Source organism: Perognathus longimembris, chromosome 14 (assembly GCF_023159225.1).
Source record: "Perognathus longimembris pacificus isolate PPM17 chromosome 14, ASM2315922v1, whole genome shotgun sequence".
Classification (NCBI taxonomy): domain Eukaryota; kingdom Metazoa; phylum Chordata; class Mammalia; order Rodentia; family Heteromyidae; genus Perognathus; species Perognathus longimembris.
Genome location: NC_063174.1, coordinates 9,426,043 through 9,453,984, shown reverse-complemented (window position 1 = coordinate 9,453,984; position 27,942 = coordinate 9,426,043). Strand labels below are relative to the sequence as shown.

Sequence of the window (27,942 nt, the reverse complement as noted above, 5' to 3'; positions counted from 1 at the left end):
ATTGAGATCTGAGGATCACGGTTCAAACCAGCCCAGGCAGGAAAGTTCATGACACTCTTAACTCCAGTTAACCACAAAAAACTGGCTCAAATGGTAGAGCACCAGCCTTGAGCAAAAAAGCCAGGTAAAATTGAAAGGCCCTGAGTTCAAGACCCAGTACTGTCCCCCTCCCCCAAACAATGCAAAAAAAGAGGAGGCTGGAGACACAGCTCAACTGTACCCGTGCTGCCACACCTTCCGCCCCTGCTCTGCAGGTTTCAAGGAATAGATAATGACAGATAGCCACCATTCCACGTAATAGAACACAATGGTTTCACTGACAACCGCGAGTCTTGTCTATTGTCTTGAAGCTTTGTCTTTTCCATAATATTGTACAGTCTTCTTTTACTTTGTAATGAGTACATGAGGCACTTCTATATATTTTCATGGCTTGCTGTCTTATTTCTTTTCAGTGCTTTTATTTTTTTTTTTTGCCTAACTGTACCACAGCTTATTATTTATCTATTTGACCATGAAGGACATCTTGCTTTTGTCCACATTTTGGCAATGAGAGATAAAGCTGCTATAAATACCTGGGTGGTCATTTTTGTCAAGACATCAGTTTTCAAGTCATCTGGGTAAATTGCAAGTACAACTGCTGATCGTGTGTAAGACGATATTTAGTTTTTAAGTGAAGGTATGAAGAGAAAGCAATAGAGAGGGTTTTTCTGAGAAAAACATACACACATCAAAGTGACTATCGATTCCCACCTGCTTCACATCGTTGCCAGCATTTAATGTTGTTAGCATCCTGGATTTTGGTTCCATTAAAAGATAGTGTATGTTTGTTATTAATTTTTTTTCTTTAGTGCCTGTCCTGAGGCTTGAACCAGGGCCCGAGTGCTGTCCTTGAGCTTTTTTGCTAGTGCTCTGCCACTTTGAGCCACAGTGTCACTTCTGATTTTCTGGTGATTAATTAGAGGTAAGAGTCTCACAGACTTTCCTGCCTGGGCTGGCTTTGAACTGCGACCCTCAGATCTCAGCCTCCTGGGGTAGCTAGGGTTGTAGGCATGAGCCAGCAGTGCTAGGCTTTGCTTAGATTTTTTGCTCTGGGCTGGTGTTCTACTACATGAGATACATCTCCACTTCTGGTATTTTCTTGGTTATTTGGAGATGAGAGTCTCACAGACTTTTCTTTCCAGATTGGCTTCAAACCAAGACTCTCAGATCTCAGTTTCCTGAGTAGCTAGGAATACATGGAATTATTTCTAAATTATTTGTATAATATTAATTAACATGTCTTTTGGGGAGTTCATAAGCTTCAATTTTAATCATATAAATCATTTTACAATCTTTTTTTTTTTTTGGCCAGTCCTAGGCCTTGGACTCAGGGCCTGAACACTGTCCCTGGCTTCTTCTTGCTCAAGGCTAGCACTCTGCCACTTGAGCCACAGCGCCACTTCTGGCCGTTTTCTGTATATGTGGTGCTGGGGAATAGAACCCAGGGCCTCATGTATACAAGGCAAGCACTCTTGCCACTAGGCCATATCCCCAGCCCCTACAATCATTTTTGTTGTAGGCAATCTTCTAATAAGATGAAAGTATCCTGATGGTCAAGAGAAGGGAGGACCCCTGACTTCTGGAGGAGAAATCCATAAGGGTGAATTTCCTGCAGTCTATAAGGCTTAGAGCGCCCTCTGCTGGCTACCTTCTAGAGTGGTACGTAACATCTTTGAAGGCTTCTGGTTTTTGTATTCAACACTATTATAAGCCTTTATCATGCAATTGCCCTGTTCTGAAAGCATAACCTTTGTGGGAGAGAAATTATTATTTTAGTACCAACTTGGTTCCTGGATCAGAAGTGTGTCCAAGATATATTTTATTTATTTTATTTTCATGTGTGCTAGAACTGGGACTTGAATTGAGGGCCTCACGCTCTACCACTTGAGTCATGCGTCCAGCTCAGCTTTTTTTCTGGTTAATTGGATATAGAGTCTAACCAACTTTTTTCCCAGGTCGGCTTCAAATCTCTATCCTCAGCACTGGGAATATGGCCTAGTGATAAAGTTCTTGCCTCACATACATGAGGCCCTGGTTCGATTCCTCAGCACCACATATATAGAAAAAGCCAGAAGTGGCGCTGTGGTTCAAGTGGTAGAGTGCTAGCCTCGAGGAAAAAGAAGCCAGGGACAGTGCTCAGGCCCTGAGTTCAAGCTTCGGGACTGGCAAAAAAAATTCTATCCCCAGATCTCAGCCACTTAAGTAGCTAGAATTATTGACCTTGGACTCCTCACTAACATATTATTTTATTTATATATATTGTATATATATGTGTATATGTGTATATATATAATGAGTTCTGATCTTGCTAGGTTGTTCAGGCTGGCCTTGAATTTATTATCTGCCTATCTCCACCTCCTCCAGAATGCAGTAATTACAGGCATATAACACCATACTCAATATGCTCCTTTATTGCTTATGGTTTTTTATTTTGATAGTACTTAGGACCATGTGCTTCCTAGGCATACAGGCCCTCTACCACATGGCCCATTTTGCTCTCTTTTAAATGTATTTTCAATTTTTTAATATCTAAAATTTTTCTATTTTAAAAAAATGTATTGCCAGTACTGGAGCTTGAACTTCAGGCCTCACACTCTCACTCAGTTTTTTCACTCACAGTTGGCACTCTACCATTTGAGCCATGCATCCACTTATGGGCTTTTTGCTGGTTAATTAGAATTTAAGAATCTCTTGGTTGAATATGTGTCTACCTGACCTAGACAAGGGATGGAAAAACAGGTTGTAAGATATCACAAGAAATGTACACACTGCCCTACTATGTAACTGCACCCTCTTTGCACAACACCTTGTAAAAAAAATTTATGTTCAATTAATAAAAAATAAATAAATAAATAAATAATGAAACAGCAAAAAAAAAAAAAAAAGAATCTCTTGGATTTGTCCATCAGAGCTTGCTTGAGCCTCAATTCTCAGATCTCTCCTGACCACCTATGGTTTTAGGTGTGAGCCACTGGCCTCTGGCTGCTTTTGATATTTTGAAGGTACGTTTTTGCATTATGCCCTAGCCATCCTGGACCTCTGGCCTTCTATTTACACCTCTCACATAATTGAGATGATAGGCTTGTGCCACCATGCCTAGATTTTTTTTTTTTTTTGGTTGAGATGTGGTCTTGAGAACTTTTTGCTGAGTGAGGGAGTTGAGCCTTATCCTTTTAGTCTTTGCCTCCCAAATAGCTCAGATTATACATTGAAAAGCAGTTTCATAAACTAATTTATAATTGGATGTTTATGGCCAATGATAGTTTGCTAAATTGCTTTCATTGGGCTATAGCTGTCAAGTCCCAGGAGGAAGCAGATAGCACCTTCAAATAGGGGTAACTCAAGGAGGATTAATAAAATCACTATCTATCACAGTGTGTACAGTGTTGGGGAACTGCAAGGGACAGCAGTCCTAGGCTTTCCCAACCCTTGTTCTAAAGCGGTGAAGATTGAGATTAGCATCTCCAGGGAGCCTTCACCAGAGCTGTGACCTTCACTTGAAGGACTCAGACAGACAAAGGTCACCTTTTAAGGATGAAGTTGGGCAATAGTAACGTCATCCTCAGAAAGATGAAGAATGAATACTTTCAGAATACAGTGCAGCTGTGTATGAAGACAGACTAGGGAGCTTCAAGGAAAACTGTTGATAGATAGGGATTAGGAGAAGTAGAGGTGTGGCTACAACACTAACTCAGAGTGAAAAAGCCAAACCAGCACACAAGGTAATGAATTCAAACCCTAGTATGGGGATATGTTCACGCATGTGGGTGTGCACGTGTGTGCGCACACGCAAGCGCACGCGTGACACATGGGATGTGAAACCCCTTTCTGCAATTAGTACACACTGAAAATGCATATCACAAGATTAAATTGGACTGGGCTGGAGGGATTGGCATTAGCAGGAGAAGAAGGTGAGCGAACAAATGAGGCGGAATATGCTGATGTAGTTTAGCTGCAATTTTATTAAGAAGGGGTAATGTGGGCTGGGGATATAGCCTAGTGGCAAGAGTGCCTGCCTCGGATACACGAGGCCCTAGGTTCGATTCCCCAGCACCACATATACAGAAAACGGCCAGAAGCGGCGCTGTGGCTCAAGTGGCAGAGTGCTAGCCTTGAGCGGGAAGAAGCCAGGGACAGTGCTCAGGCCCTGAGTCCAAGGCCCAGGACTGGCCAAAAAAAAAAAGAAGGGGTAATGTAAAGGGGAGAGTGATGGGAAGGGATTGGCTGGAATACATTGTATACATGTGTGGAAATGCCACAAAGAAACCAACTCGAATAACTGATATATTATAACAATAATACCACCATCTTTTCTTCTCTTTTCTTTTTATTTATTTATTTATTTTTGCCAGTTCTGGGGCTTGAACTCAGGGCCTGAGCACTGTCCCTGGCTTTTTTTTTTTTTTTTTTTTTTTTTTGCTCAAGGCTAGCACTCTGCCAATTTGAGCCACAGTGCCACTTCTGGCCTTTTCTATAAATGTGGTGCTGAGGAATTGAACCTAGGGCTTCATGTATACGAGCCAAGCACACTTGCCACAAGGCCATATTCCCAGTCCCAATACCATCATCTTAAATGCCTTCTTTCTGACTGCTGTGCATTTTCATGGTTGAATCCAGTTAGGAACTGACTTTGAGGGCTCACCTTCTATATCCTGATGGGATTACAGGCAAGTACTACTACCATGCCTAGTTTTATCCTTCCTTCTTTTCCTCCTTCCTGTCCCTCTCTTCCGTTCCCTCCCTCCCTCCCTTCTTTCTTTTCTCTTTCTTTTGGAGGTATGAGGCTTTATCTCAGGTCCTCAAACTTGTACAACTTGCTTGTTGACAGGCATAAGGCAGCTTAGTTTTAATTAGTTTAAGGGTTTTTTGCCAACTGAAAATGCAAAACATTCTGTGACTGGCAGTAGCGATAGATATAAAATTATCACAGACCTCTATCTAAAACAGTACATATTAAACAAAAAATGTATATTTAAAATGACTTAACTGGGGCTGGGAATGTGGCCTAGTCGTAGAGTGCTTGTTTAGCACACATAAAGCCCTGGGTTTGATTCACAGCACCACATATACAGAAAAATCTGCAAGTGGCGCTGTGGCTCAAGTGGTGGAGTGCTAGCCTTGAACAAAAAGAAGCCAGGGACAGTGCTCAGGCCCTGAGTCCACGCCCCAGGGCTGGCAAAAAATAAAATGAACTGAGCACTGATGGCTCAGGCCTGAGATCCTAGCTACTCAGAGCATTGAGATCTGAGGATCATGGTTCAAAGCCAAGTCAGGAGACTCTTACCTCCAATTAACCACCAAAAAACTGGAAGTGGAGGCATGGCTCAAAGTGATAGAGCACTAGCCTTGAGCAGAAAAACTCAGGAACAGTGCCCTATGACCTACAAAAACAAAAATAAACAAACAAACAAAAAACAGACCTGCTCAGCTAATAACATGTTTGTATCTGAAAGTATCCAAGAAGCTAAGGACAGTTCAACATAGGTAAAACTGGAAGTGAAACTGGAAAAATTAGTCTAGTTCTCAAAAACAACTACATATTCAACTTATTTAAGATGATAAAATTAACTATGATAACAAGATCTCTAGAAGGGCAGATGATTGAAGTTGGACCAAGTATTTTTTTTCTGATATTATTACCAAATGATGGACTCTACCACTTGAGCCATGACTCTAGTCCAAATTTGTGTGTGTGTGTGTGTGTGTGTGTGTGTGTGCCAGTAGCAAGGCTTAAACTCAGGTGTTGTCTCTTAGCTTGTTTGCTCGATTTTTGTGCTCTACCATTTGAGCCACAGCTCGACTTTGGTGGTTAATTAGAGATAAGAGTCTCACAGACTTTTCTGTCTGAGGTTGGCTTTGAACTGTGGTCTTAGATCTCAGTCTCCTACCAGCTAGGATTACAGGTATTAGCCACTGTTGCCCAGCTTAGTCCAGCTTTTTACTGGTTATTTTGGAGGTGGAGTCCCACAGATTTTCTGCCCAGGCTGGCTTCAAACCACAATCTTCCAAATGTCAGCCTTCTGAGTAGTTAAGATTACAGATGTGAGTCACTCACTCCTGACTTCATTTCTACTATTATTATTACTTTTATTTTTTTTTTTTTGCCAGTCGTGGGGCCTGAGCACTGTCCCTGGCTTCTTTTTCCTCAAGGCTAGCACTCTACCACTTGAGCCACAGCGCCACTTCTGGCTTTTTCTGCTTATGTGGTACTGAGGAATTGAACCCAGGGCTTTAGGTATGCTGGGCAAGCATTCTACCACTAAACCACATTCCCAACCCATGTTTTTTTCGTTTTGTTTTATTTTATTTTTTGCTGGTCCTGTGGCTTGGCCCAGGCACTGTACCTGATCTTTTGTGCTCAAGAATAGTGCTCTACAACTAGTGCCTCAGATCTACTCCTGGTTTTTTTTAGGTTAATTGGGGATAAGAATCTAGTTGACTTTCCTGCCCAGGCTGGCTTCAAACCATAGTCTTCAAATCTCAGCCTCTGAGTAGCTCGGATTACAAGTAAGAGCCACCAGCACCTTCCCTTCCCTTCCCTTCCCTTCCCTCCCCTCCCCTTCCCTCCCCTCCCCTCCCCTCCCCTCCCCTCCCTTCCCCTTCTCTCTTTTTTTCCTTCCTTCCTGTTGGTTGTGGGGGCTTGAACTCAGGACCTGGGCACTGTCCCTGACCTTTTGTGCTGACACTTCCCATTTTCTGGTGGTTAATTGGAGATAAGAGTCTTGTGGACTTTCTTGTCTGGGCTGGCTTTGAACTGCATTCCTCAGATCTGAGCCTCCTGAGTAGCTAGGATTACAGTGGTAAGCCACTGGCTCCTGGCTTCATTTCTACATTTTCTTTTTTTTAACTTAATTTTATTGTCAAGGTGATATACAAAGGGGCTACAGTTACATACATAAGGTAGTGAGTCTATTTTTCTTGTCAAGCTTGTTACCCCTCCCTTATTTTTCTCCCACTTTCCTCTCCCCTCCAATCCCCTTGCACATTTTAAAATCAGAATGTAGCATAGCGTGTGTGAATATGGGAATGTGCTTTTGATCTCCCCAAATGCTGTTCATGCATCCTAGAATTGCCAAACTCCAAGACTGTAAGCCCTGCTCACGCCTTCCGCTTCCTCTGGTGGGCTGAGGGAATGTGATGAGTCCGACAAGAAGTGAGCTTCAAAAAGCTGAGCCCACATCCTGCTGCCTCTCAGGAACTTGCTGGCTGGCTGCCCTAAGTTTACATTTCTAAAATGGGTTTGCAGAGTTAAGCACTTTTCATTTTAACAACTTAAAGTAATTTAAAGACACTCATCTCCATTCTGTGGTAAACAGCACTATAACATGTCTCTCAAATGTCAAAGAAAAGACAGTTCAGTTGGATGCCAGTGGCTCATGCCTGTAATCTTAGCTACTTAGGAGGCTGAGATCTAAAGATCCCAGTTTGAAGTTAGCCCAGGTAGGCAAATTCATGAGACTTATCTCCAATCAACACGCAAAAGCAAGTCCCAGTATCAACACAAAAATAAAGTTCTTGGGGCTGGGAATGTGGCTTAGTGGTAGAGTGCTTGCCTAGCATGCAGGAAGCCCTGGGTTCGATTCCTCAGCAAGCCCTAGGTTCGATTCCTGGCTTCTTTTTGCTCAAAGCTAGCACTCTACCACTTGAGCCACAGTGCCACTCCTGGCTTATTTCTATATATGTGGTACTGGGGAATCGAACCAGGATTTCATGAATGCAAGGCAAGCACTCTACTACTAGGCCATATTCCCAGCCCCCCCCCCCCCCCCCGTAAAGTTCTTTTCTATCTACCACTCACCCTTTTTTTTTTTTGCCATTGCTGAGCCAAGTAACAGTAGATTCAGACCTTTTCCCGGTTGCATTGATAACCAAAGCAAGGCACACAGTCAAGCTCAAAGTCAAAGTTCCAGGAAATACAGTCTGGCCACAATTCAGCCATGGCAAAGGAGAGAGGGAGGGTTGAAATCTTGGCGATAGTAACTCAATCTACTACAGAAGCTTAACACAAGAAAAGTTTTCTTTCTTTTGTATTTAACAGCCTGGTGTGGTTACCAGAGGAGCTCTGCTCTACCTCACCCAGGTTCTGTCCACTGTGTGACTCTTATTCTCTGAATTCATGTGGCAGACAAGGAGAGATGTAGTGTGCAGCATCACTGCGGTCAGCTGAGTAGTGGCACTCAAAAATGTCCATATTCTAATCTCTGGAATCTGTGGACATTAGGTTGCAAAAAGGAGTTTGTGGTGCAATTAATTAAGGATCTTAGGATGGGGAGATCCTTGATTACTACTAGTGTCCTTATAAGAAAGAGGCAAAAAGCCAGGCATGGTGGTACATGATTATAATCCCGGCACTTAAGAAGTGAAAGCAGGAGGATTCTGAATTTGAGGCCAGCCTGACTTAATTACATAGTGAGGCCCCATCTCAAAAACAAGAAATAGCGAGGTGTGATACATGCCTATAATCCCAGATATGAAGGAGACAAGGATGGGGAGAATTGTGGTTTGAGGACAGACCAAATAAAGAGTTAGCAAACCCCATCTCAACCAATATGCTAAGTATAGCGGCTTAGTTATGCAGAAGGTGGTAGATAGAAAGACCATGATCCAAGTAGGCCCTGGCAAAATGGGAGACTATATAAAAAAATAACTAAAGCTAAAAACGTTGGGGAAGTATAGCTCAGATGTCAGAGCAGTGGCCTAGCAAACAGAAGATCCTGGATTCAAGTCCCAGACTACCAATAAACACATACGTAAATACATAAAGGGAAGTAAAGGTTGGATGTGTAGCTAAGAGGTAGATTACTTGTCTAAGAAAGACAAGACTCTGGACTTGATCCCCAGAGCCACAAACCAAGCTCTCTTGCCACTAGGCCATATTCCTAGCCCTCCTCGTTGGAATTTTATGGTGGCTTTTAAACCCTGCTTCTTACCAGCCAGACTAAATGCCTTTAAAATTTTTTAAATTTAAATTGCTATTATGAAGGCAATGTACAGAAGGATTAAAGTTACATAAATCAAGAACAGAGTACATTCGTTTTTTTTCTTTTGCCAGTCCTGGGGCTTGAACTCAGGGCCTGGGCTCTGTCCCTGAGCCTGTATTCTCAAGGCTAGTGCTCTACCACTTGACCCACAAAATTACTTCTGGCTTTTTCTGTTTATGTGGTGCTGAGGAATTAAACCTAGGGCTTCATACATGCTACGCAAGCACTCTACCACTAAGCTACATTCCCAACCTACATTTCTTTTCTTTCTTTCTATTTTTTCCAGTCCTGAGGCTTGGACTCAGGGCCTGAGCACTGTCCCTGGCTTCCTTTTGCTCAAGGCTAGCACTCTGCCGCTTGAGCCACAGCGCCACTTCTGGCCATTTTCTAAATATGTGGTGCTGAGGAATCGAACCCAGGGCTTCATGTATAAAAGGTAAGCACTCTTGCCACTAGGCCATATCCCCAGCCCTTTCTTTTTTTTTGTTTTTTGTTTTTTGTTGTTTAAGAGTACATTTCTTTTCGGACAATGTCATCTCTTCCCTCACTCTCTCAAAGTTTCTAAATATCTTGCTCCTCAAGAACACCATACTTGGGCTGGGGATATGGCCTAGTGGCAAGAGTGCCTGCCTCGGATACACGAGGCCCTAGGTTCGATTCCCCAGCACCACATATACAGAAAATGGCCAGAAGCGGTGCTGTGGCTCAAGTGGCAGAGTGCTAGCCTTGAGCGGGAAGAAGCCAGGGACAGTGCTCAGGCCCTGAGTCCAAGGCCCAGGACTGGCCAAAAAAAAAAAAAAAAAAGAACACCATACTTGGGCTGGGAAGATGGCTTAGTGGCAAGAGTGCTTGCCTTGTATACATGAAGCCCTGGGTTCGATTCCCCAGCACCACATATATAGAAAACGGCCAGATGTGGCGCTGTGGCTCAAGTGGTAGAGTGCTAGCCTTGAGCAAAAAGAAGTCAGGGACAGTGCTCAGGCCCTGAGTCCAAGGCCCAGAACTGGCAAAAAAAAAAAAAAAAAAAAGAACACCATACTTGTAATCTCCATGCTGTAAAGAATAGACTGTAATCTCAGCACTTGGGATGTGGAGCCAAAAATTGAGTTCAAATTCAGTTTGACCTACGTAACAAGATCTTATCTCAAAACAATGAAACAAAATACCACACTTTCAATTTCCACCAGACTTTTAATCATTACTATAGTCTCAGCTTTCCAGTGAATTCTGTGGCAGGTGATGGTGGTTTTCACTAGAATTTCTTAAACCCTCCCATGTCACGTGTATATAAAAGCCTCCATTTGATTAAATGAAAGGGGAAAATATTTTGAATAATTTAAGCATCCAGGCCCTGCGTTCAAGCCCCACAACCAACAAAAAATAAAATTTAGGATGTGTTGTCAATATGCTTTTAAAATCTACATGTTCTGCCTAATTTTCCTTTTTAGGAACTGCAAGACAAAGAAAATTGTGTTACTAGCAAGTTCAGGGAAGTGACTGCAAATATGGTTGTAAAATATGAGTAAGTGGAAGCAGGAAACAGAAAAAAAATGTCAGTAGGCTGGTTGGGTTAGTTCTCTGCTTCTGAAAAGCTCCAGACCAAAATAGCAGTACAGGAGCTAGTCAGAGATTGAGATAGAAAGAGGTCAGGACATATGATTTGTTCTAAGATCACTAGACATAGAAATGGTTGTATAGAGATGTTCTTTTTCCTTCCTTCCTTTACTTATTTATTTACTCATTTATTATACATGCCAGTACAGGGTTTGAACTCAGCATTTGGGCATTGTCCTTTTAGCTTTTTCACTCAAAGCTATCACTTTACAACCTGAGCTACAACTATACTTCAGGCTTTTTTGGTGGTTAATTGGAGATAAGAGTCTCAAGGACTTTCCTGCCTGGACTGGCTTCAAATGGTAATCTTCAGATCTCAGCCTCCAGAATAGCGAGGATGACATTCATGGGCCACCTATGGCTGGCTCTTTATTTTTGTTGTGCCAAGTCGCAAGACCACCCCCAAGAAGACCACCGAGATTCAGACATTTCCGAAATGCAAAAGCAAGGCAAGGCTTTATTTAACGAGCTGCCAACTCGGGCCTCGTCCTACCCACCGACACAGCGGAGGTTAGGAGGGAGCCTCGAGCTGTGATTACACAGGGCTTATAAAGGCAAAGAACAAGGTTACAACAATCAGCTGTGCAAGCAAGATTAGAACACAGGTACAAATCTGATTGGCTCAGGGTTCGATTCTAAAATGGGGTTCACGTGGTGGGGCCTGACTTCAAAGTCTGGCACCTCATTTTGTTTTTATTAGTATGTATTAGTGATACAAGAGAGGGTTTCATTATAATATTTCCATACATGCATAGAATGTACCCCAATCAAACTCATCTATCACTGAATAGTTTTCAAAGTTTCATCTGAGTCCTTAAAAGATTTCTAGATATGGAAATTACTCAATACAGGGTTTATCCTATAAGTTGTTGAATGTAACTTGTTTTTTAAAATTCATTATGCTGGGAATGTTATTTCTTGTCAGGTTATGTTTAATGTCATTCTTTTAAGTCAGTTATATAATTCCTAATTTTTTTAGATGTTCTAAAATTTATAGAATTTATAAATATTGAGATTTTACGTGGTTCTCTTATAAGCAGAGCAATAAACATCTTTCTAAGTATATACATCTTTATATCATCTGATTCAGAATCGAAGGTAAATATTAAGAACTATGATTGCCATTTCAAAAGTTGTATACATTAAAAATCTTGTTAAAATGCTTTCTAGAAAGGTTTTTACCAATTTATTTTCTGCCACTAATGTATGAGTGGTATGTTTGTATATCCTTGTCAATTTTGAGCCTTTTTTTTTTTTTTTTTTTTTTTTGGTTTGTGAGTGTGTGTTTGTGTGTGTGTATATGTATGGTGCTAGGCATCAAACCCAGGCTTTGTTTATGCTGTGCAGGTGCTCTGCCTTTGGGTTATACCCCCATTCTTGTTTGTATCTGTAAATTTTTATAAACTAAAGAGTTGACAATAAAAAAAAAAAATACAGGGTTTACTCGGAACTGTGCACATGGAAGGACCTGCTGGCACTGATTAAGTTTCTTCCGATTTCGAGGACTGGTCAGGTTGGGGAAGCTTCAGGGCCTCCATCTTAACGCAAGCAAAGCTAAGCCTTAAGACCTTCCTTTGCCTGACTGTCAACTGCCCCCTTCCCCCCCATCTCAGAATTCTGAAATGGGAAGCTGGACCACAGCCTCCCCTTACATCAGCACTTAAGACAACTTGTTGCTGAGACAGTTCCCTCCCTGCTTCTTCTATCCCACTTCCACTTTTCTGTCCCCAGTTCCTCCTAGGTGGAAAGGTCTGTTGCTTCTCCATCCAGCCATCTTCTCACAGGTCGGGGCAAGAGATTGCTTTCTTCTGTCCTGGGGCTGCTAACCTCTTCTCTCAGCCTAGAAATGGGAGGCTGGGAACAAAATTTAGACACATATTTTAATCTGTCTTACCACTTACAAAAACATGTCCCATGTTGGGCATTTGGTGGCTTACACCTCTAGTTACTCAGGAGACAGGACTGAGGATTGCAGTTGGAAGCTGGCATAGCAGGGGCAAGAAAGTCCATGAGAAATGACTCAAATGGTACATGTCTTGAGGAAAGAGGTTAAGGGACAGAACCCAGGCCCTGAGTTTCAACAAACCATCCCCATTTCACTAATTCAGTAGCAAATGTTGTTATGCCCAAGTTGCAAGAAGACCACCAAGAAGACCAAGAGAGCCAGACGTTCCGAAATGCAAAAGCAAGGCTTTATTCAGGAGAGCTGCAGGTCGGGCCTCGTCCTACCCACCGACACAGCGGAGGTTAGGAGGGAGCCCCGAGCTGAGATTTCACAGAGCTTATAAAGACAAAAAACCAAGTTACAGCAATCAGGTGTTCAAACAAGATTAGGATACAGGTACAAATCTGATTGGCTCAGGGCTCGAGGCATTCCGGGTAGGTTAGAGTTAAGCATTCCCAGGCGGTTAGAGTTAAGCAGGGAGTTTCCTGACCTGCTGGGCCCTAATAAGCTTGTCCTGCTAGCCGGGGATAATTGGTGGCCTGGGTTACTCAAAATTTAAACAGACAACAAAACAGGGGCTGCCTGAAAATGGGGTTAACTTTAACTCTTCAATGCAAGGCTCAAATGTGGTTCTGTGTGATTCAAGTCACTGTGTTAGAAAAGCATTCTTTAGCTTTTCTGCTCAAGGTTAACCTTACTTTTTATTTTCCAGCTTTCAAACTACATTGTATTGCAATACAATAAAAGCTATTTGTGCAGAGCTTTGTGAAGGGCTGCTTCCTAGGCTACTGCTACAACAACTCATTACTGCCCTCAAGAACCTTTTTAAGTTCTTTGGGGCGTTGGCTGGCCCTGGGTTTCTGCATCATCCCATCTACTCTGAACTTTTTCCTTTTGTAAACCCACACTCAGAATCATCTGAATTTATATATTGTTTCCTGTTGGAACCAGAGTGACATACAGGATCTGTACTTCACCACTAGAGCCCAGATGGCTGATAGCCAGCTGAGCCATGAGTCCCTCCCATGGTGTAGCTATTGCTGCCACCCAGCCCTGGAGTTTATATTTCCCAGAGTCCTTTGCATCAAGTATGGGCCATGTGACAACATGGGCAGCAGCCATGTCGCTGATGTCAAGTTTGGCCCATGAAGCTTCCAATTTGATGTTTGTGGGCTGTGCTCTCTTGGCAGTTTTGTAAATCTCTAGGTCAGGCAAGCTTAATTGTTTTGTGCAGTTCATCTTTTTCAAAAAAAAAGGATTTTTCAAATTTTTACTTTTTATTTTTTGGTGCAGGTTCTGGGGCTTGAATTTAGGGCTTAGGCACCTGTGCTTGAGCTATTTTGCTCAAGACTAATATTGTACAACTTGAGCCACAGATCCTCTTTGGGCTTTTTGATGGTTAATTGGACATAAGAGTCTCAAGACTTTCCTGCCCAACCTGGCTTCAAACCTCGATCCTCAGATCTCAGCCTCCCGAGTAGCTAGGATTACAGGTGTGAGACACCAGCACCTGGCAGAAACTTTCTTTCTTTCTTTCTTTCTTTTTTTTTTTCCAGTCCTGGGGCTTGAACTCAGGGCCTGAGCACTGTCCCTGAGCTTCATTTTGCTCAAGGCTAGCACTCTACCACTTGAGCCACAGTGCCACTTCTGGCTTTTTCTGTGAATGTGGTGCTGAGGAATTGAACCCAGGGTCTCATGCAATGCTAGGCAAGCACTCTACCACTAAACCACATTCCCAGCCCAGAAACATTATTTCTTAAGAAATATTTTATTTTGGAATAAATTTAGAGTTACAGAAAAGTTACAAAGATAAAATGGAGATTTCATATATTTCTCTTTCGGCTTTAATTTCCTTTAATGCTAATAAATTACTGTGGCACATCTGCCAAAACTAAAAGGCCACTGTTATTAACAGAACTTTAGACTTTATTTGGGTTCCATCAGCTTTTCCATGAACATCCTTTTCCTATTTCAGGATCTAATCCAAGATACTACATTATATTAGTTCTCTCCCAGCTTCCTCTGGTCCATGACTGTGTCTCAGTCTTTTCATCACATTAACTAGGTCTTCCTAGTTAAAGAAAGAAATGAGGCCAGGCACCAGTGGCTTACACCTATAATCCTAGCTACCCTGGAGGCTGAGATCTGAGGATTAAGTTTGAAATCAGCCTAGGCAGAAAAGTTTATGGGCTCTTATCTCCAATTAACACCCAAAAAGCTGGAAATGAGAGAGCTACTGGCTCATGTCTGTAATCCCTAGCTACCCAAGAGGCTGAGATCTGAGGATCATGGTTGGAAACCAGCCCAGGCAGAAACATTGTGATACTCTTATCTCCAATTAACTACCAAAAGATGGAAGTGGAACTGTGGCTCAAAGTGGTAGAGTATTAGCTTTGAGATTAAAAAAAAAAAGCCAGACAAGAATATGAGGTTTGGGGCTGGAAATATAGCCTAGTGGCAGAGGGCTTGCCTTGTATACATGAAACCTTGGGTTTGGGCTGGGAATATGGCCTAGTGGCAAGAGTGCTTGCCTCTTATAGGTGAAGCCCTGGGTTGGATTCCCCAGTACCACATATATCTATATATATATAACGGCCAGAAGTGGCACTATGGCTCAAGTGGCAGAGTGCTAGCCTTGAGCAGAAAGAAGCCAGGGACAGTGCTCAGGCCCTGAGTCCAAGCTCCAGGACTGGCCAAAACAAACAAACAAAAAACAACACCAAAACAAAACAAAAGAAACCTTGGGTTCGATTCTTCAGTATCACATACATAGAAAAATCCAGAAGTGGCGCTGTGGCTCAAGTGGCAGAGTGCTAGCCTTGAGCAAAAAGAAGCCATGGACAGAGTTCAGGCCCAGAGTTCAAGCCTCAGTACTGGCAGCAAACAAACAAAAAGAAATTAGTATTAGACTCTTTTAGACTCACCTTCCCTCCTTCCCTTACTTTTGTGATTCTGAACAGAACCCAAGGCCCTCTCATGCTAAACACTTGCTCTATCATGGAGCTAATATCAGAATACAGAATATTTTCATCATCCTAAAAACAAAACAAGTGGGCCCTAGTGGCTCACGCCTGTAATCCTAGCTACTCAGGAGGCTGAGATCTGAGGATCTCGGTTCAAAGCCAGCCCAGGCAGGAAAGTCAGTGAGACTCTTATCTCTAATTAACCACCAGAAAACCGGAAGTCGTGCTGTGGCTCAAGTGATAGAGCGTTAGCCTTGAGCAGAAGAGCTCAGGGACATTACCCAGGCCCAGAGTTCAAGCCCTATCACAAAAGAACAGAAGCAACAACAATAATAAGAACAACAAACATTAATCATTACTCCTGCTGGGTGCTGGTGGTTCATGCCTGGAATCCTAGCTACTGAGGAGACTGAGATCTGAGGGTGGTTCAAAGGCAGCCTGCCAGGTAAATCTGTGAAACTCATATCTCCAATTAACCAGTAGAAAAGAGTGACGCGGGGGCTGGGAATATGGCCTAGTGGTAAAGTGCTCGCTTTGTATACATGAAGCCCTGGGTTCAATTCCTCAGTACCACATATATAGGAAAAAAAGCCGGAAGTAGTGCTGTGGCTCAAGAGGTAGAATGCTAGCCTTGAGCAAAAAGAAGCCAGGGACAGTACTCAGGCCCTGAGTCCACGCCCTAGGACTGGCAACAAAAACAAAACAAAACAAAGAGTGACGCTGTGGCTCACAGCAGTAGAGCACTAGCTTTGAGCAAAAAAGCTCAGGGACAGTGCTATGGCCCCTCTCAGTTCAAGCCCCATAATTGACCAAAAAGAAAAAAATGGCTGTAAAAGCTGTTAAGAGTTGAAAAGAACTTTGTGTTTTGAAAGTATCAGGGTCTAACTCAGCAATTGCAAACACAGTGCTCAATTTAAAATTTAAAGTGAAATTTCACCTGAGAGCACTAACTCATATAGTATTGAAAATAATAAAAAGTTGCAGTTTTTAGCACATGTCAGTTGCTGATAAAGTTGATTCTCTGTTGGTTAACCAAAGAACACAAGGACCAAGTTGTGTGAGAGAACTCAATGAGATGTCAAAAGAGAAAAGGGATTTTTCACCTCTTCAGAAGATGAGAAAAGGGTGAGGTTCTGTCATGGTTCAAGTGGTAGACTACCTGCCTAGAACCTTAAAGCCCTGAGTTCAATACTCACTACCAAAAAACACAATGAAACAAAATGATACTAGGAATCTCAGAGGGTGGAGGGGCCTGAAAAGAGAAAGCAACAGAAGGGGTGATTCTAACTTAACTTGTGAAATCCTTGGTGTAATATACACTAAAACAAACGAATGACAGGAGAGTAGAACAGGCTCTCTGGAGGGCTGGTATCAGTGGGGGAAAGGAAGGTGGATGGAGAAGGTGAATGAGGGTGAATATGGTAGAAGCACTTGTATGCATCTGTTCAAATAGAACAATGAATCTTGTTGAAATTGTCTTAGAAGAGGGAGGAGGGATAAAGAAGAGTGATAGAGGGCTGGGGATATAGCCTAGTGGCAAGAGTGCCTGCCTCGGATACACGAGGCCCTAGGTTCGATTCCCCAGCACCACATATACAGAAAACGGCCAGAAGCGGTACTGTGGCTCAAGTGGCAGAGTGCTAGCCTTGAGCGGGAAGAAGCCAGGGACGGTGCTCGGGCCCTGAGTCCAAGGCCCAGGACTGGCCAAAAAAAAAAAAAAAAGGAAGAGTGATAGAGGGGGTGAAGTTGATGAGGTACATTGTATGTGTGTTTGGGAATGCCACACAACTCCCCCATTTGTATAATCAATGCATATTAATAAAAATGTTAATTTAAAATATATTAGTGGCTTTGTTATCTTGGAACAGGCAAAGTTTTTCTTAGCATTATCACCATACTAAGAAGCCTAGAGCTAGGAATGTGGCTTAGTAGTAGAGCACTTATCTAGGCCCTGGGTTCAATTCCTTGGTGCCTCATAAACAAAATAAATAAATAAAATTAATTTAAAAAAGAAATCTAAAGCAGAGGATCCATAGATCTAATTAAATTAAGCCTAAAAATTAAAATTAATTAATTAGATTAAACTTGGAAACAGATTCATGTCAAAAACACACCTTGAATGCAGAAGCTAAGTGAGATTGTAAAGCCCTAAGTTCAAGCCCCACTATTGGTATACACAAAAATTTGCCACTAGACACTATGTTGAAATGAATCATATAACTTGTGGGTAGGGATAGAAGGGAAAAACTGGGAGAGAGCAAGGGAAAGAGTGACATTGTTCAAAAAGAAATGTACTCTTTATCTGACATATGTAACTGTGATCACTTCATTCATAACCTTTATAATATAATAACAATTAAAAAAACCCTAAGGGGTTGGGAATGGGGCTTAGTGGTAGAGTACTTGTCTAGCATGCACAAAGCCCTGGGTTGGATTCCTCAGCACCATATGAACAGAAAAAGCCTGAAGTGGACTCTGTGGCTCAAGAGGTAGAGTGCTAGCTGTGAGCAAAACGAAGCCAGGGACAGTGCTCAGGCCCTGAGTTCAAACCCCAGGACTGGCAAAATAAATAAATAAATAAATAAATATAACATTTAAAAAAATGTTTTCTACTCAAGTAATTTTTTTTTTTGCTATGGGTTATTGCTGCAAGTCTTTGTTCCTAATTTTAGTTGTAGTCCTTGCATTTTGAATCCTGATCTTTATTTTTTATAACTGATGACTTTAAAGTTTGACTGAGATTTACAATGTTTTTGGACTTTGTTAAGATGTTAACATTTAAAACCCTTGGGCAATAATTAGAGAGTTGTGAGGTAGTTTTATATGGCACTTTTCAACCTTTGTCCACCAGGACAAAATTGACCCTCCTATGAGTTATACACAAACCCTGATATTTAAGTGTTGATTAACTTCTTTTGAAGCTGAGAAGGAGCTTCAAACATTTGCTTCAATCAAAAAACAAATCAGTGCTTGTTTTGAACTGCAATCCTTGTGTACACTTTCTTTCTTAAATTTACAATAACCTAAAAACCAAAACCAAGCCAGGTACTGGCAACTCACGCCTATAATCCTAGCTACTCAGGTGGCTGAGATCTGAGGATCGCAGTTCAAAATCAGCCTGGGCAGGAAACTCCATGAGACTCTTATCCCTTCCAATTAACCACCAGAAAACTGGAATTGGCGCTGTGGCTCAAAGTGGCAGCGTGCTAGCCTTGAGTAGATAAAGTTCAGGGACAGTGCCCAGGCCCTGAGTTCAGGCCCTATAACCAACAAACCAGCAGGAAATATTGACAGTTTCTTTCTTCTTTTCTTTGTGCCAGTACTTGGGGTTAAACTCAGGGCCTAGGTTCTGTCCCTTAGCTTTTTCACTCAAGGTTGGGCACTCTATCACCTAAGCCACAGCTCCACTTCAGACTTTTTGGGTGGTTAATTGGAAATAATAGACTAATATGCCTAGGCTGGCTTCAAACAGCAATCCTCAATCTCAGTTTTCTGAGGAGTTAGTGTTACAGGCATGAACTACCTGGCTACACTTTTTTTTTTTTTGCCAGTCCTGGGGCTTGAACTCAGGGCCTGAGCACTGTCCCTGGATTCTTTTTGCTCAAAGCTAGCATGGCGCCACTTGATCCACAGTGCCACTTGTGGCTTTTTCTGTTTATGTGGTGCTAAGGAATCGAACCCAGGGCTTCATGCATGGCAGGCAAGCACCCTACTGCTAAGCCACATTCCCAGCCCCTGTACTTTTTTTAAAATTAAATTTTATTGACAAGGTGATGTGCAGAGGGGGTACAGTTACATAATAAGGTAGTGAGTACATTTCTTGTCATATTTGTTACACCCTTCCTCATTTTTCTTTCCCTTCCCTAGTTCAGGTAAGCATATATACAATATCCAGTGTACCAAAATCATATACAGTAACCGCATAGGGTACGCCAAACGAAATTCACCTAGAACATTAAACATAACGACAACAATAGAATCCTCCTGTGTCCTCTTGGAGTTCTTTTTGCTTATCCTCATCTTATATAATCACATGTACATAGCTGTTGAGCTATTGTGATCCTCTGATAGGCCTATTCTAGACCTTTTATGTTTGTTTAGTAGTTGTTTGGTTTTAGATACATAATGTAAAGTCGCTGACTCAAAATGTGGAAATACCTTTTGAAAAGAAGTTTGTTATTTTGCAGACCTGGTTTCTACTGTTTCCCTCTTTCCCACCAACCCCCACCCCCCCGCCCCCCCGCCGCCCCCGCCAACAGTCATATATCAAGGAGACCATGTCCTTTGTTCTCTGTGTTCTAGGCTTGTCTTGCTCAACATTATTTGTTCAAGCTGTGACCCTGTGAATACCAATATTTTATCATTTCTAATTGCTATGTAGTATTCCATTGTGTACAGGTACCACATCTTTTGGTTCCATTCATCTGTAGTGGGGCATCTGGGTTGTTTCCATATTTTGGCTATTGTGAATTGTGCAGCGATAAACATGGATGTTTAGATGTCTTTATGGTATCCTGAGACCTGTTGTTCAAGATAGATGCCTAGGAGTGGTATGCCAGCCCCTGTACTTTTTTTTTGGCCATTCCTGGGGCTTGGACTCAAGGCCTGAGCACTGTCCCTGGTTTCTTTTTGCTCAAGGCTAGCACTCTACCATTTGAGCCACAGCGCCATCCATATATGTGGTGCTGAGGAATTGAACCCAGGGCTTCATGTATACAAGGAGAGCACTTTACCATTAGGCCATATTCCCAGCCCGCCCCTGTACTTTTTATTAGTAACAAATCACTATAACATTTCTCCTGAATCTTCATTATACCTCATTGACACTACATGATGCCTCATGACTCCCAATGAAAAAAGGCCACTGTAGTAGTCTACAGTGCCCTGGGAAGCCAGAAACAAAAGACAAAGAAAAGGAGAGTAACCTGTGTTGGGGACAACAACTTGCCTTGTCTGCCTTAGTTCTCCATACATACAAAATAAAAGCTGCAAGAAGTATTTGGGTTTTTATGCTGGTCTGGGGTCTTGAACTCAGGATCTATGCACTGTTCCTGAGCTTCTTTTGCTCAAGGGTAGTGCTCTACCACTTGAGCCACAGTTCCACTTCCAGCTTTTTCTGTGATTAATTTTCCACTGGACTGGCTTCAAACCAAGATCCTCAGCTAGGACCACAGGTGTATGACACCAGCAGCTGCCTGTAAGAAGTTTTTATGGAAATATTAGTAGGTTTACCCTTATTGTTTCGAGAACTTCAACTCAGTAAGTTAGGATCAAGGGCCTGGTAAATTAAGCAAGAATTCCAAGATATAAGGTATAGAATTGTATAAGGTATAGAATTGTAGGCTAAAGAATTTCACCATTATGGAATGGAAGCTTGTAAAGATTATTGAGCTGAGGGCTGGGAATATGGCCTAGTGGTAACAGTGCTTCCCTCACATACATGAAGCCCTGGGTTTGGTTCCTCAGCACCATATATATATATAGAAAAAATATATATATATATAGAAAAGGCCAGAAGTGGTGCTGTGGCTCAAGTGGCAGAGTGTTAGCCTTGAGCAAAAAAAAAAAAAAAGAAGCCATGGACAGTGCCCAGGCCCTGAGTCCAAGCCCCAGGACTGGCAAAAAAAAAAAAAAAAAAAAAAAAAAAAAAAAAAAAAAAAGATTACTGAGCTGAGAAGTAGCATAATAATTAATATCTGTGTTATAGGAGGAAAATTGACAGCAGTGTGTAGGATAAAAGAGACATATAGAAGTTGGGCATGGGTGGCTCATGCCTGTATTTCTAGCTTCTCAGGAGGGTAAGATTTGAGGCTCGTGGTTCAAAGACAGCCCAGACAGGAAAAGTCCATGAGACTTTTATCTCCAATGAACTACTAAAAAGTTGGAAATGGTGCTGTGCTAGAGCACTAGCCTTTAGCACAAAAGCTCAGAGGCAGTGCCCATGCCGAGTTCAAGCCCAAGGACTGGCACAAAAAAAGCAAGCAAGGAGGGAAGGAAAGCAGCAAGCAAGCAAGCTGGGTGCCAGTGGCTCAAGCCTGTAATCCTAGCTACTCAGGAGGCTGAGATCTGAGGATCATGCTTCGAAGACAGCTCTGGCAGCAAAGTCTGTGAGACTCTTATCTCCAATTAATCATGGAAAAAAACAGAAGTGGCACTGTGACTCAAGTGGTAGAGTGCTGGCCTTAAGCAAATAGGAGCTTAAGGACAGCACTCAAGCCCAGAGTTTGAACCCCAGGACTGGCAAAACCAAACAGAAGAAGAAATAGTAGTGATGTGTGGCTGTAATCCCAGAACTCAAGAGGTTGAAACAAGAAGATATTAAATGGCTTGTCTGGCCTATACAAAGAAAAAAGTTAAGTAATTATTGATAGACCCTGTTGTTCGTGTTGTCCTAGCTACTCAGAAGCTGAGATTTGAGAATTGTGGTTCAAAGCCAGCTGGGGGCAGGAAAGTATGTGAGACTCTTATCTCCAATTAACCACCAAAACCCAGAAATGGAAATGTGGCTCAAGTAGTAGTGCTTCACCTTTGAGCAAAAAGGCTCTGGGACAATGTCCAGGCCTTGAGTTAAAGCTGCCTGCACACGCGTGCACACACGATCAAAGAGATTACTGAACATGTCAGTAGGAAATGCTGAAGGTTTTTGTTACAGAAAGGTGGGAGATGGGACCATGTGGCGAGGTAAAGAGAGAATTAACTGTAGAGCAGGAGTAATTGATTAGATAGGAGGAGTAAGGAAGGGTTTGGGTAGAACTGAGGTTTCTGGTCTAAACACAAGACGCTGACTGATGTCATTAGCTGAAATGAATTGCATTAGGGATCAGGAATTAGTCTCCTTGTTTGTGGATAGATACCAGTGTGGTGCTGTCCTACTGGACAATTAGAGTAGGTCTGAGGAAATTTCCTCGTATAAAGGAAAAGAATACACTTGTAATAAGAACCGCTCCTTTTTATGGTGCTCAATCATTAGCACCTCAAACCCTGAAGTAGTTATTACCTCTTCGGCAGTAAAAACTTGATTACAGCCCCTGATTACGTACTGAAGGCCCTTGGTTCGTGCAACTTCCATGGGCAAAATATTAATTGTGATTAATTATCGTGTGATTCAATAGAAAGACGAGATGATTTACTGTGGTTTCCTGCGGGAGCCCTCAGGACAAGAGAACTGGACGGCTCCCCTCAGGGGTGCCTTCCACGGTCTGAGCTGGCCAAGCCGCGAGCTGCTCCCAGCATTACGATCAGGGACCCGAGCGCTCTCCCCGATTTGGGAGTCTACGCCCAGAGCCCTCCTTTCTCCCTCACAGAGCCCGCCCTCGCGAGGGAAGGGGCGGGGCCACTCCGTGCCCCGCCTCCTGGCCCGGCCCCGCCCCGCGCTGCCGGCTTCGTCTAGCTGGCGGTGCGTGCGCGCCTGCGCTGGTCCTCGTCTCGGAGCAGCCATGATGGTGGGTGTTCTCAGCGGTGCCGAGCCCCGGGCGCGCGGTGGGGGCGGCTGGCGCGGGGCGGGCGCGGGGACTGCGCCGGCCTGACATTAATGTCTCCCTTTGTATCTTCCCCTTTCTATCCTCTCCCCGACTTGTCGGGCCCGCCGACCCAGCAGGAAGGCCTGGACGACGGCCCCGACTTCCTCTCAGAGGAAGACCGCGGAGTAAGTTCTGGTTCTTTCTCTAGGCATGCCGAAGCCTCCCTCCCCTGCTCAGCTCCCCGGTGCGGTGTGCGCAGGGGCCTCCGGCTGCGCGGGCCTCCGTCCGGGTCGTCCTTTCGGTTTCCCGGCCGCATCGCGCCCCGCCCTCCCGCAGCCCTTCCTCCCTGGGCGCCGCCGGGTTCCTGATTTTCCGGGGACCCACGGCCGCTTTTTTCTCGTGTCGGCCCGGGATCCGACCCCGTGGTGAATGAACACCCGCGACCCCCTCCCCTCCTCCGGCAGGGTGCAGGTGGGGACCTGGAGGCTGGAGCTAGAACGCCCTCAATCTTGCCCCTTGGGGCCGAGAAAACCCAATCTCAGACCTTCCCAGCGGCGCCAGTAATTTTCTCCTTATGGACCCTGCGAAGTCGCTCCTGTCCACACTCTTCGGCTCCTAGAGCCGTTGCAAGGATCCTTACAGTCGCCAGATCTCAGCTGTACTAAATTGTCCTTCCAGATTTCACCCAGTGCTTGATATGATCGCCCACGCCATCGCTACTTTTTCTGATATCTCCTCCCCCCTCCCCCCATCCTTTGCAGGGTTCTCTACCTTTATTGAGATCTGGCTGACAAATTATATTCTTCAGGGTGATATTCTGACAGAGCGTGAAATGAGTGTCTCATCTTACCTGGTTGCCCTCTTATTCCCCCCCCCCCCGCACTTCTTTTTGGATGAGAACACTTGAGATCTACTCTCAGCAAGTTTTAAGTATACATTATTTTTAAATATAATCACCATGTTATACATTAGGTGTCCAGAACTTAACTTTCTTATAACTCAGTTTTTACCCTTTGACCAGTATCTCTCCTTATCCCATTGCCTCCTACCCTGTCCTGGTAACCCTGTCCTGGTAACCACTGCAATACCTTTGGAGTCAGAAATCCTTTAAGATTTCTGATTGCTCCCTCTCCCTATTTGCCTTGGGTGAAGGGTGGTAATGTGTATAGTGCTTTGTTCGAATGATCACTTAAAAAATAATATGTGATAATTGCTACTCTGCAAACTTCTATGATTTTCCTTCCGTTTAACAGCCTCCACTTTACTTTTCCATTTTGCTTTTACTTGTCCTAAATAGCGTGAGAGATACATCTGCTTATAGATTTTTGGTAGGTGGTAAGACATAATAGCATATTGTTGTTTCTAGTAAGAGATGAGGTAGTGATGACCTTTACCACTAAAGCTCTCAGGTAGTAAGAAAGAAGCAGAGGATGTTACATACTTTTATATTTATTTATTTATTTATTTTTGCCAGTCCTGGTGCTTGAACTCAGGGCATGAGCACTGTCCCTGGCTTCTTTTTCTCAAGGCTAGCACTCTACCACTTGAGCCACAGCTCCACTTCTGGCTTTTTCTATATATGTAGGGCTGAGGAATTGAACCCAGGGCTTCATGTATGCTAGGCAAGCACTCTGCCACTAGGCCATATTCCCAGCCCACCCATATTTTTATTTTTAAAACCACAAACTAGCTTTCTTCTGTTTACAAAGAAGCATCATTTAGACTTTCTGGTTAGTTCAAAAACAGGAATTGGGCTGGAAATGTGGCTTAGTGGTAGAATGCTTGCCTAGAATGCATGAAGCCCTGGGTTCGGTTCCTCAGTACCACATACACAGAAAGAGCCGGAAGTGGTGCTGTGGCTCAAGTGGCAGAGTGCTAGTCTTGAGCAAAAAGAAGCCAGGGACAGTGCTCAGGCCCTGAGTTCAAGCCCCAGAACTGGCAAAAAAAAAAGAAAGAAAACACTTAAGTAACATGAAAAAACTTAAGTAACACTTTTTTTATGTTACAAAGTTAAGCAGGGAGGAATAGGAAGAGCATACTTGACCAGGAAAGTCTTACTGAATCTTACAGGTGAAAATTTTAGTATAAAAGTAGAAAAAAGAATCTAGGAATATAGGTTAGTGATAGAGTGTATGGGTAAGGTCTTGGGCTTAATCCTGAAAATAAAACAAGGAACAACAAAAACAGTATGAGGTAGAAAGCATTTAGAATTTTATTGTGGGTATGTGAATATGTCCAATTCTTATTTTTGTTCATTGCAACTGGGTGGATCATAGTAATAATTATAGCATGGTGATGTGTTAAGCTTTGTGTAAACATTGTTTAAGGTCCTCTCATTCATCTGAGCATTAATGCTCCCTTAGATGAGAAGTCCAAACCTCAGGGAAACTAAGTAGTCTTGAGGTCATACAACAGTTTCTGACATGGAAGCCAGAGTTATGTTTCTCAAGTGGACTGAAATACTTGGATCCGAATCCTCTGGGATAGGGTTGGAAGTTTGTCTCCATGTAGAGCAAGCCAAGGCTTTGAATTCAAACTTCAATATCACTCACGCACTCATGCACAAAACCTGGAGTGAGCAATGTCTGTTCAGGTAAATGGCGGTGCTTCCTAGAGGATGGAGTTTCTGGAATTTGTCTCAAAACAAAACCCACTCAAACCGTAATTGCCTAAGGTGTTTGAAACACAAAACAGAAACTAGTAGATTCTCGCCCTTACTAAGAATCTCTTGGAGTTGGGGAGGAGAGATAAGTGTGCGCATGTTTGTGGGCGCGCACGTGTGTGTGTGTGTGTGTGTGTGTGTGTGTGTGTGTGTTTACCACCCAGTCTGCCCTCTAGGTGTGATCCTCTAGGTCTCAGCCTTCTGGGCAGCTAGGATTACAGATTTGAGGTCCTAGCACTCTAGCACTTGGCTGATAACGTGTGTGTGTGTGTGTGTGTGTGTGTGTGTGTGTGTGTGTGTGTGTTAGTTTGGGTGCTTGAACTCGGCCTGAGTTCTGTCTCTGAGCTTTTTTGCTCAAGGCTATCACTCTACCACTCCAGTCACAGTTCCACTTCAGTTTTTTTGGTACTTAATTGGAGATACTCTTTCATATTTTCCTGCCTGGGCTGGCTTCAGACCTCCAGCCTCGGATTTCAGCTTCTTGAGTAGCTGGAATTACAGGTGTGAAGCACCAGCATTCTCTTAGCTATGTTTTGATACCTTTATTGGTTTTTTTTTTTTTGTTGGTTTTTTTTTGTAGTCCTGGGGCTTGGACTCAGGCCTGAGCACTGTCCCTGAGCTTTTTGCTCAAGGCTAGCACTCTACCACTTGAGCCACAACACCTCTTCTGCGTTTTTCTATATATGTGGTGCTGAAGAATTGAACCCAGGGCTTCGTGCATGCTAGGCAAGCACTCTACTACTAGGCCACATTCCCAGCCCTGTTTTGAATCTTTTTCTTATCAAACTGAATTACAGAGAGGTTACAGTTTCATACATTAGGCATTGGATACATTTCTTGTACTGTTTGTTACCTCATCCCTTATTCCCCCTCCCTCTTTCCCTCCCCCTCCCCCATGAGTTGTTCAGTTCATTTACACCAAACAGTTTTGCAAGTACTGCTTTTGTAGTTGTTTATCTTTTTTTACCCTGTGTCTCTCGATTTTGGTATTCCCTTCCAATTTCCTAGTTCTAATACCAGTATACCCGGTTTCCAATATACTCAGATAAGATACAGAGAAAGTGTAGGTACAACCACATACAATTACATATGGCACGTTGAAAGTTGTTATAGCAATCATTTCCATACTGTTTTGATATCTTTTTTTTGTTGTTGTTGTTGTTTTGATATCTTTAATAATAGATTTTCCCCCTAGATGAAGTACAGTGACATTATTTAATAAGCAAATGAGCCCATTGAACTGGTCACATTTTGTTCTGATGTACTTGTGAATTAGCATTGCATACCAGAGAGATGACATATTTCCTTCTTAGCATTTGATTTCAATTCTAAGTAATATGTTAATTGTTTGTAGAAATTACTGTAGGTGGAGTAACCACATCTCCTGGACTCCTATCCTTGCTCCTCCTTTTCCATTCCTTACCTTAATTAATTATAGTTTTGCAAATAAACAACTTGTACAAGAAACTTCTGTATCAGACATATCCTTTATCCTTATATCAGCACACCTTGGAAATGTTTAAGCCACCGCTCCACTTCCAGCTTTTTGGTGGTTAATTGGAGATAAGAGTCTCATGAATTTTCTGCCTGGGCTGGCTCACATCAAAGCCTCCTGAGTAGCTAGGATACAGGCCTGAGTCACTGACACCTGGTTGTTATGATTTTTTTTTTTTTTTTTTTTTTTTGCTTTCCTTGTGGTGGTCCTAGGGATTGAGTTTAGGGCCTTATGCTTACCAGGCAGGCACTATACCCCTTGAGTAGATTCAGCTCCCCTTTGCCTTGGTATTTTTCAAGATAGGGTTTCCTTTTATGTCACAGGTGACCAGGGTTGTAATCCTCCTAATTAAGATTCCCAGAGTCTCTGCGATGCCATTATGCTTCTACTCACTGTACTTCCCCTATAGTTGGTATAACAGATGTGTTACTGTGCTCAGTCATTGGTTGAAATGGAGTCCTCTGGACTCTTTGTGAATTACAGGCTTGAGCCTTCACACCTAGCCTGGACTCCATTGTTTTTTTGGGTAATAGGGAAAAACTCCTTAGGCTAGCATTCATCATTGTTCATAACCTTTTCTGGATGACTTTAATATGTCACTCTTACCACCCACACGTACTTTAATCTACTTACCATTGCTCAAACAACTCTGTATTTTTATTGCCAGCCCTGGGGCTTGAACTCAGGGCCTGGGCACTGAGTTTTGTTTTGTTTTTTTGCTTATGACTAGCACTCTACCACTTGAGCCACAGTGCCACTTCTAGCTTTTTCATTTAATGTGGT

The 27,942-nt window shown here is 42.9% G+C and overlaps 1 protein-coding gene and 1 long non-coding RNA gene across 3 annotated transcripts in view; one reads left to right on the top strand and one right to left on the bottom strand.

Annotated features, from left to right (window-relative positions):
* Nucleotides 1-1,489: 1,489 nt before the first annotated feature.
* On the bottom strand, nucleotides 1,490-27,852 carry LOC125362978. The gene is made up of 3 exons (XR_007213163.1): nucleotides 27,481-27,852; nucleotides 4,307-4,309; nucleotides 1,490-1,537 (listed from the first exon to the last, which is right to left on the bottom strand). It is a non-coding gene; the product is annotated as an uncharacterized LOC125362978 (long non-coding RNA).
* Snx6 (sorting nexin 6) overlaps nucleotides 22,924-27,942 on the top strand; it is a 55,917-nt gene continuing 50,898 nt past the window's right edge. Inside the window, exons 1-2 of one of the 2 annotated variants that reach the window (XM_048361971.1) lie at nucleotides 22,924-22,984; nucleotides 23,140-23,187. In XM_048361971.1, the coding sequence (XP_048217928.1) occupies nucleotides 22,979-22,984; nucleotides 23,140-23,187 (54 nt within the window). In that variant the 5' untranslated portion in view covers nucleotides 22,924-22,978. Of the gene's footprint in view, nucleotides 22,985-23,136; nucleotides 23,188-27,942 lie in introns of both variants that reach the window. The other variant, XM_048361970.1, reaches the window with a different exon arrangement.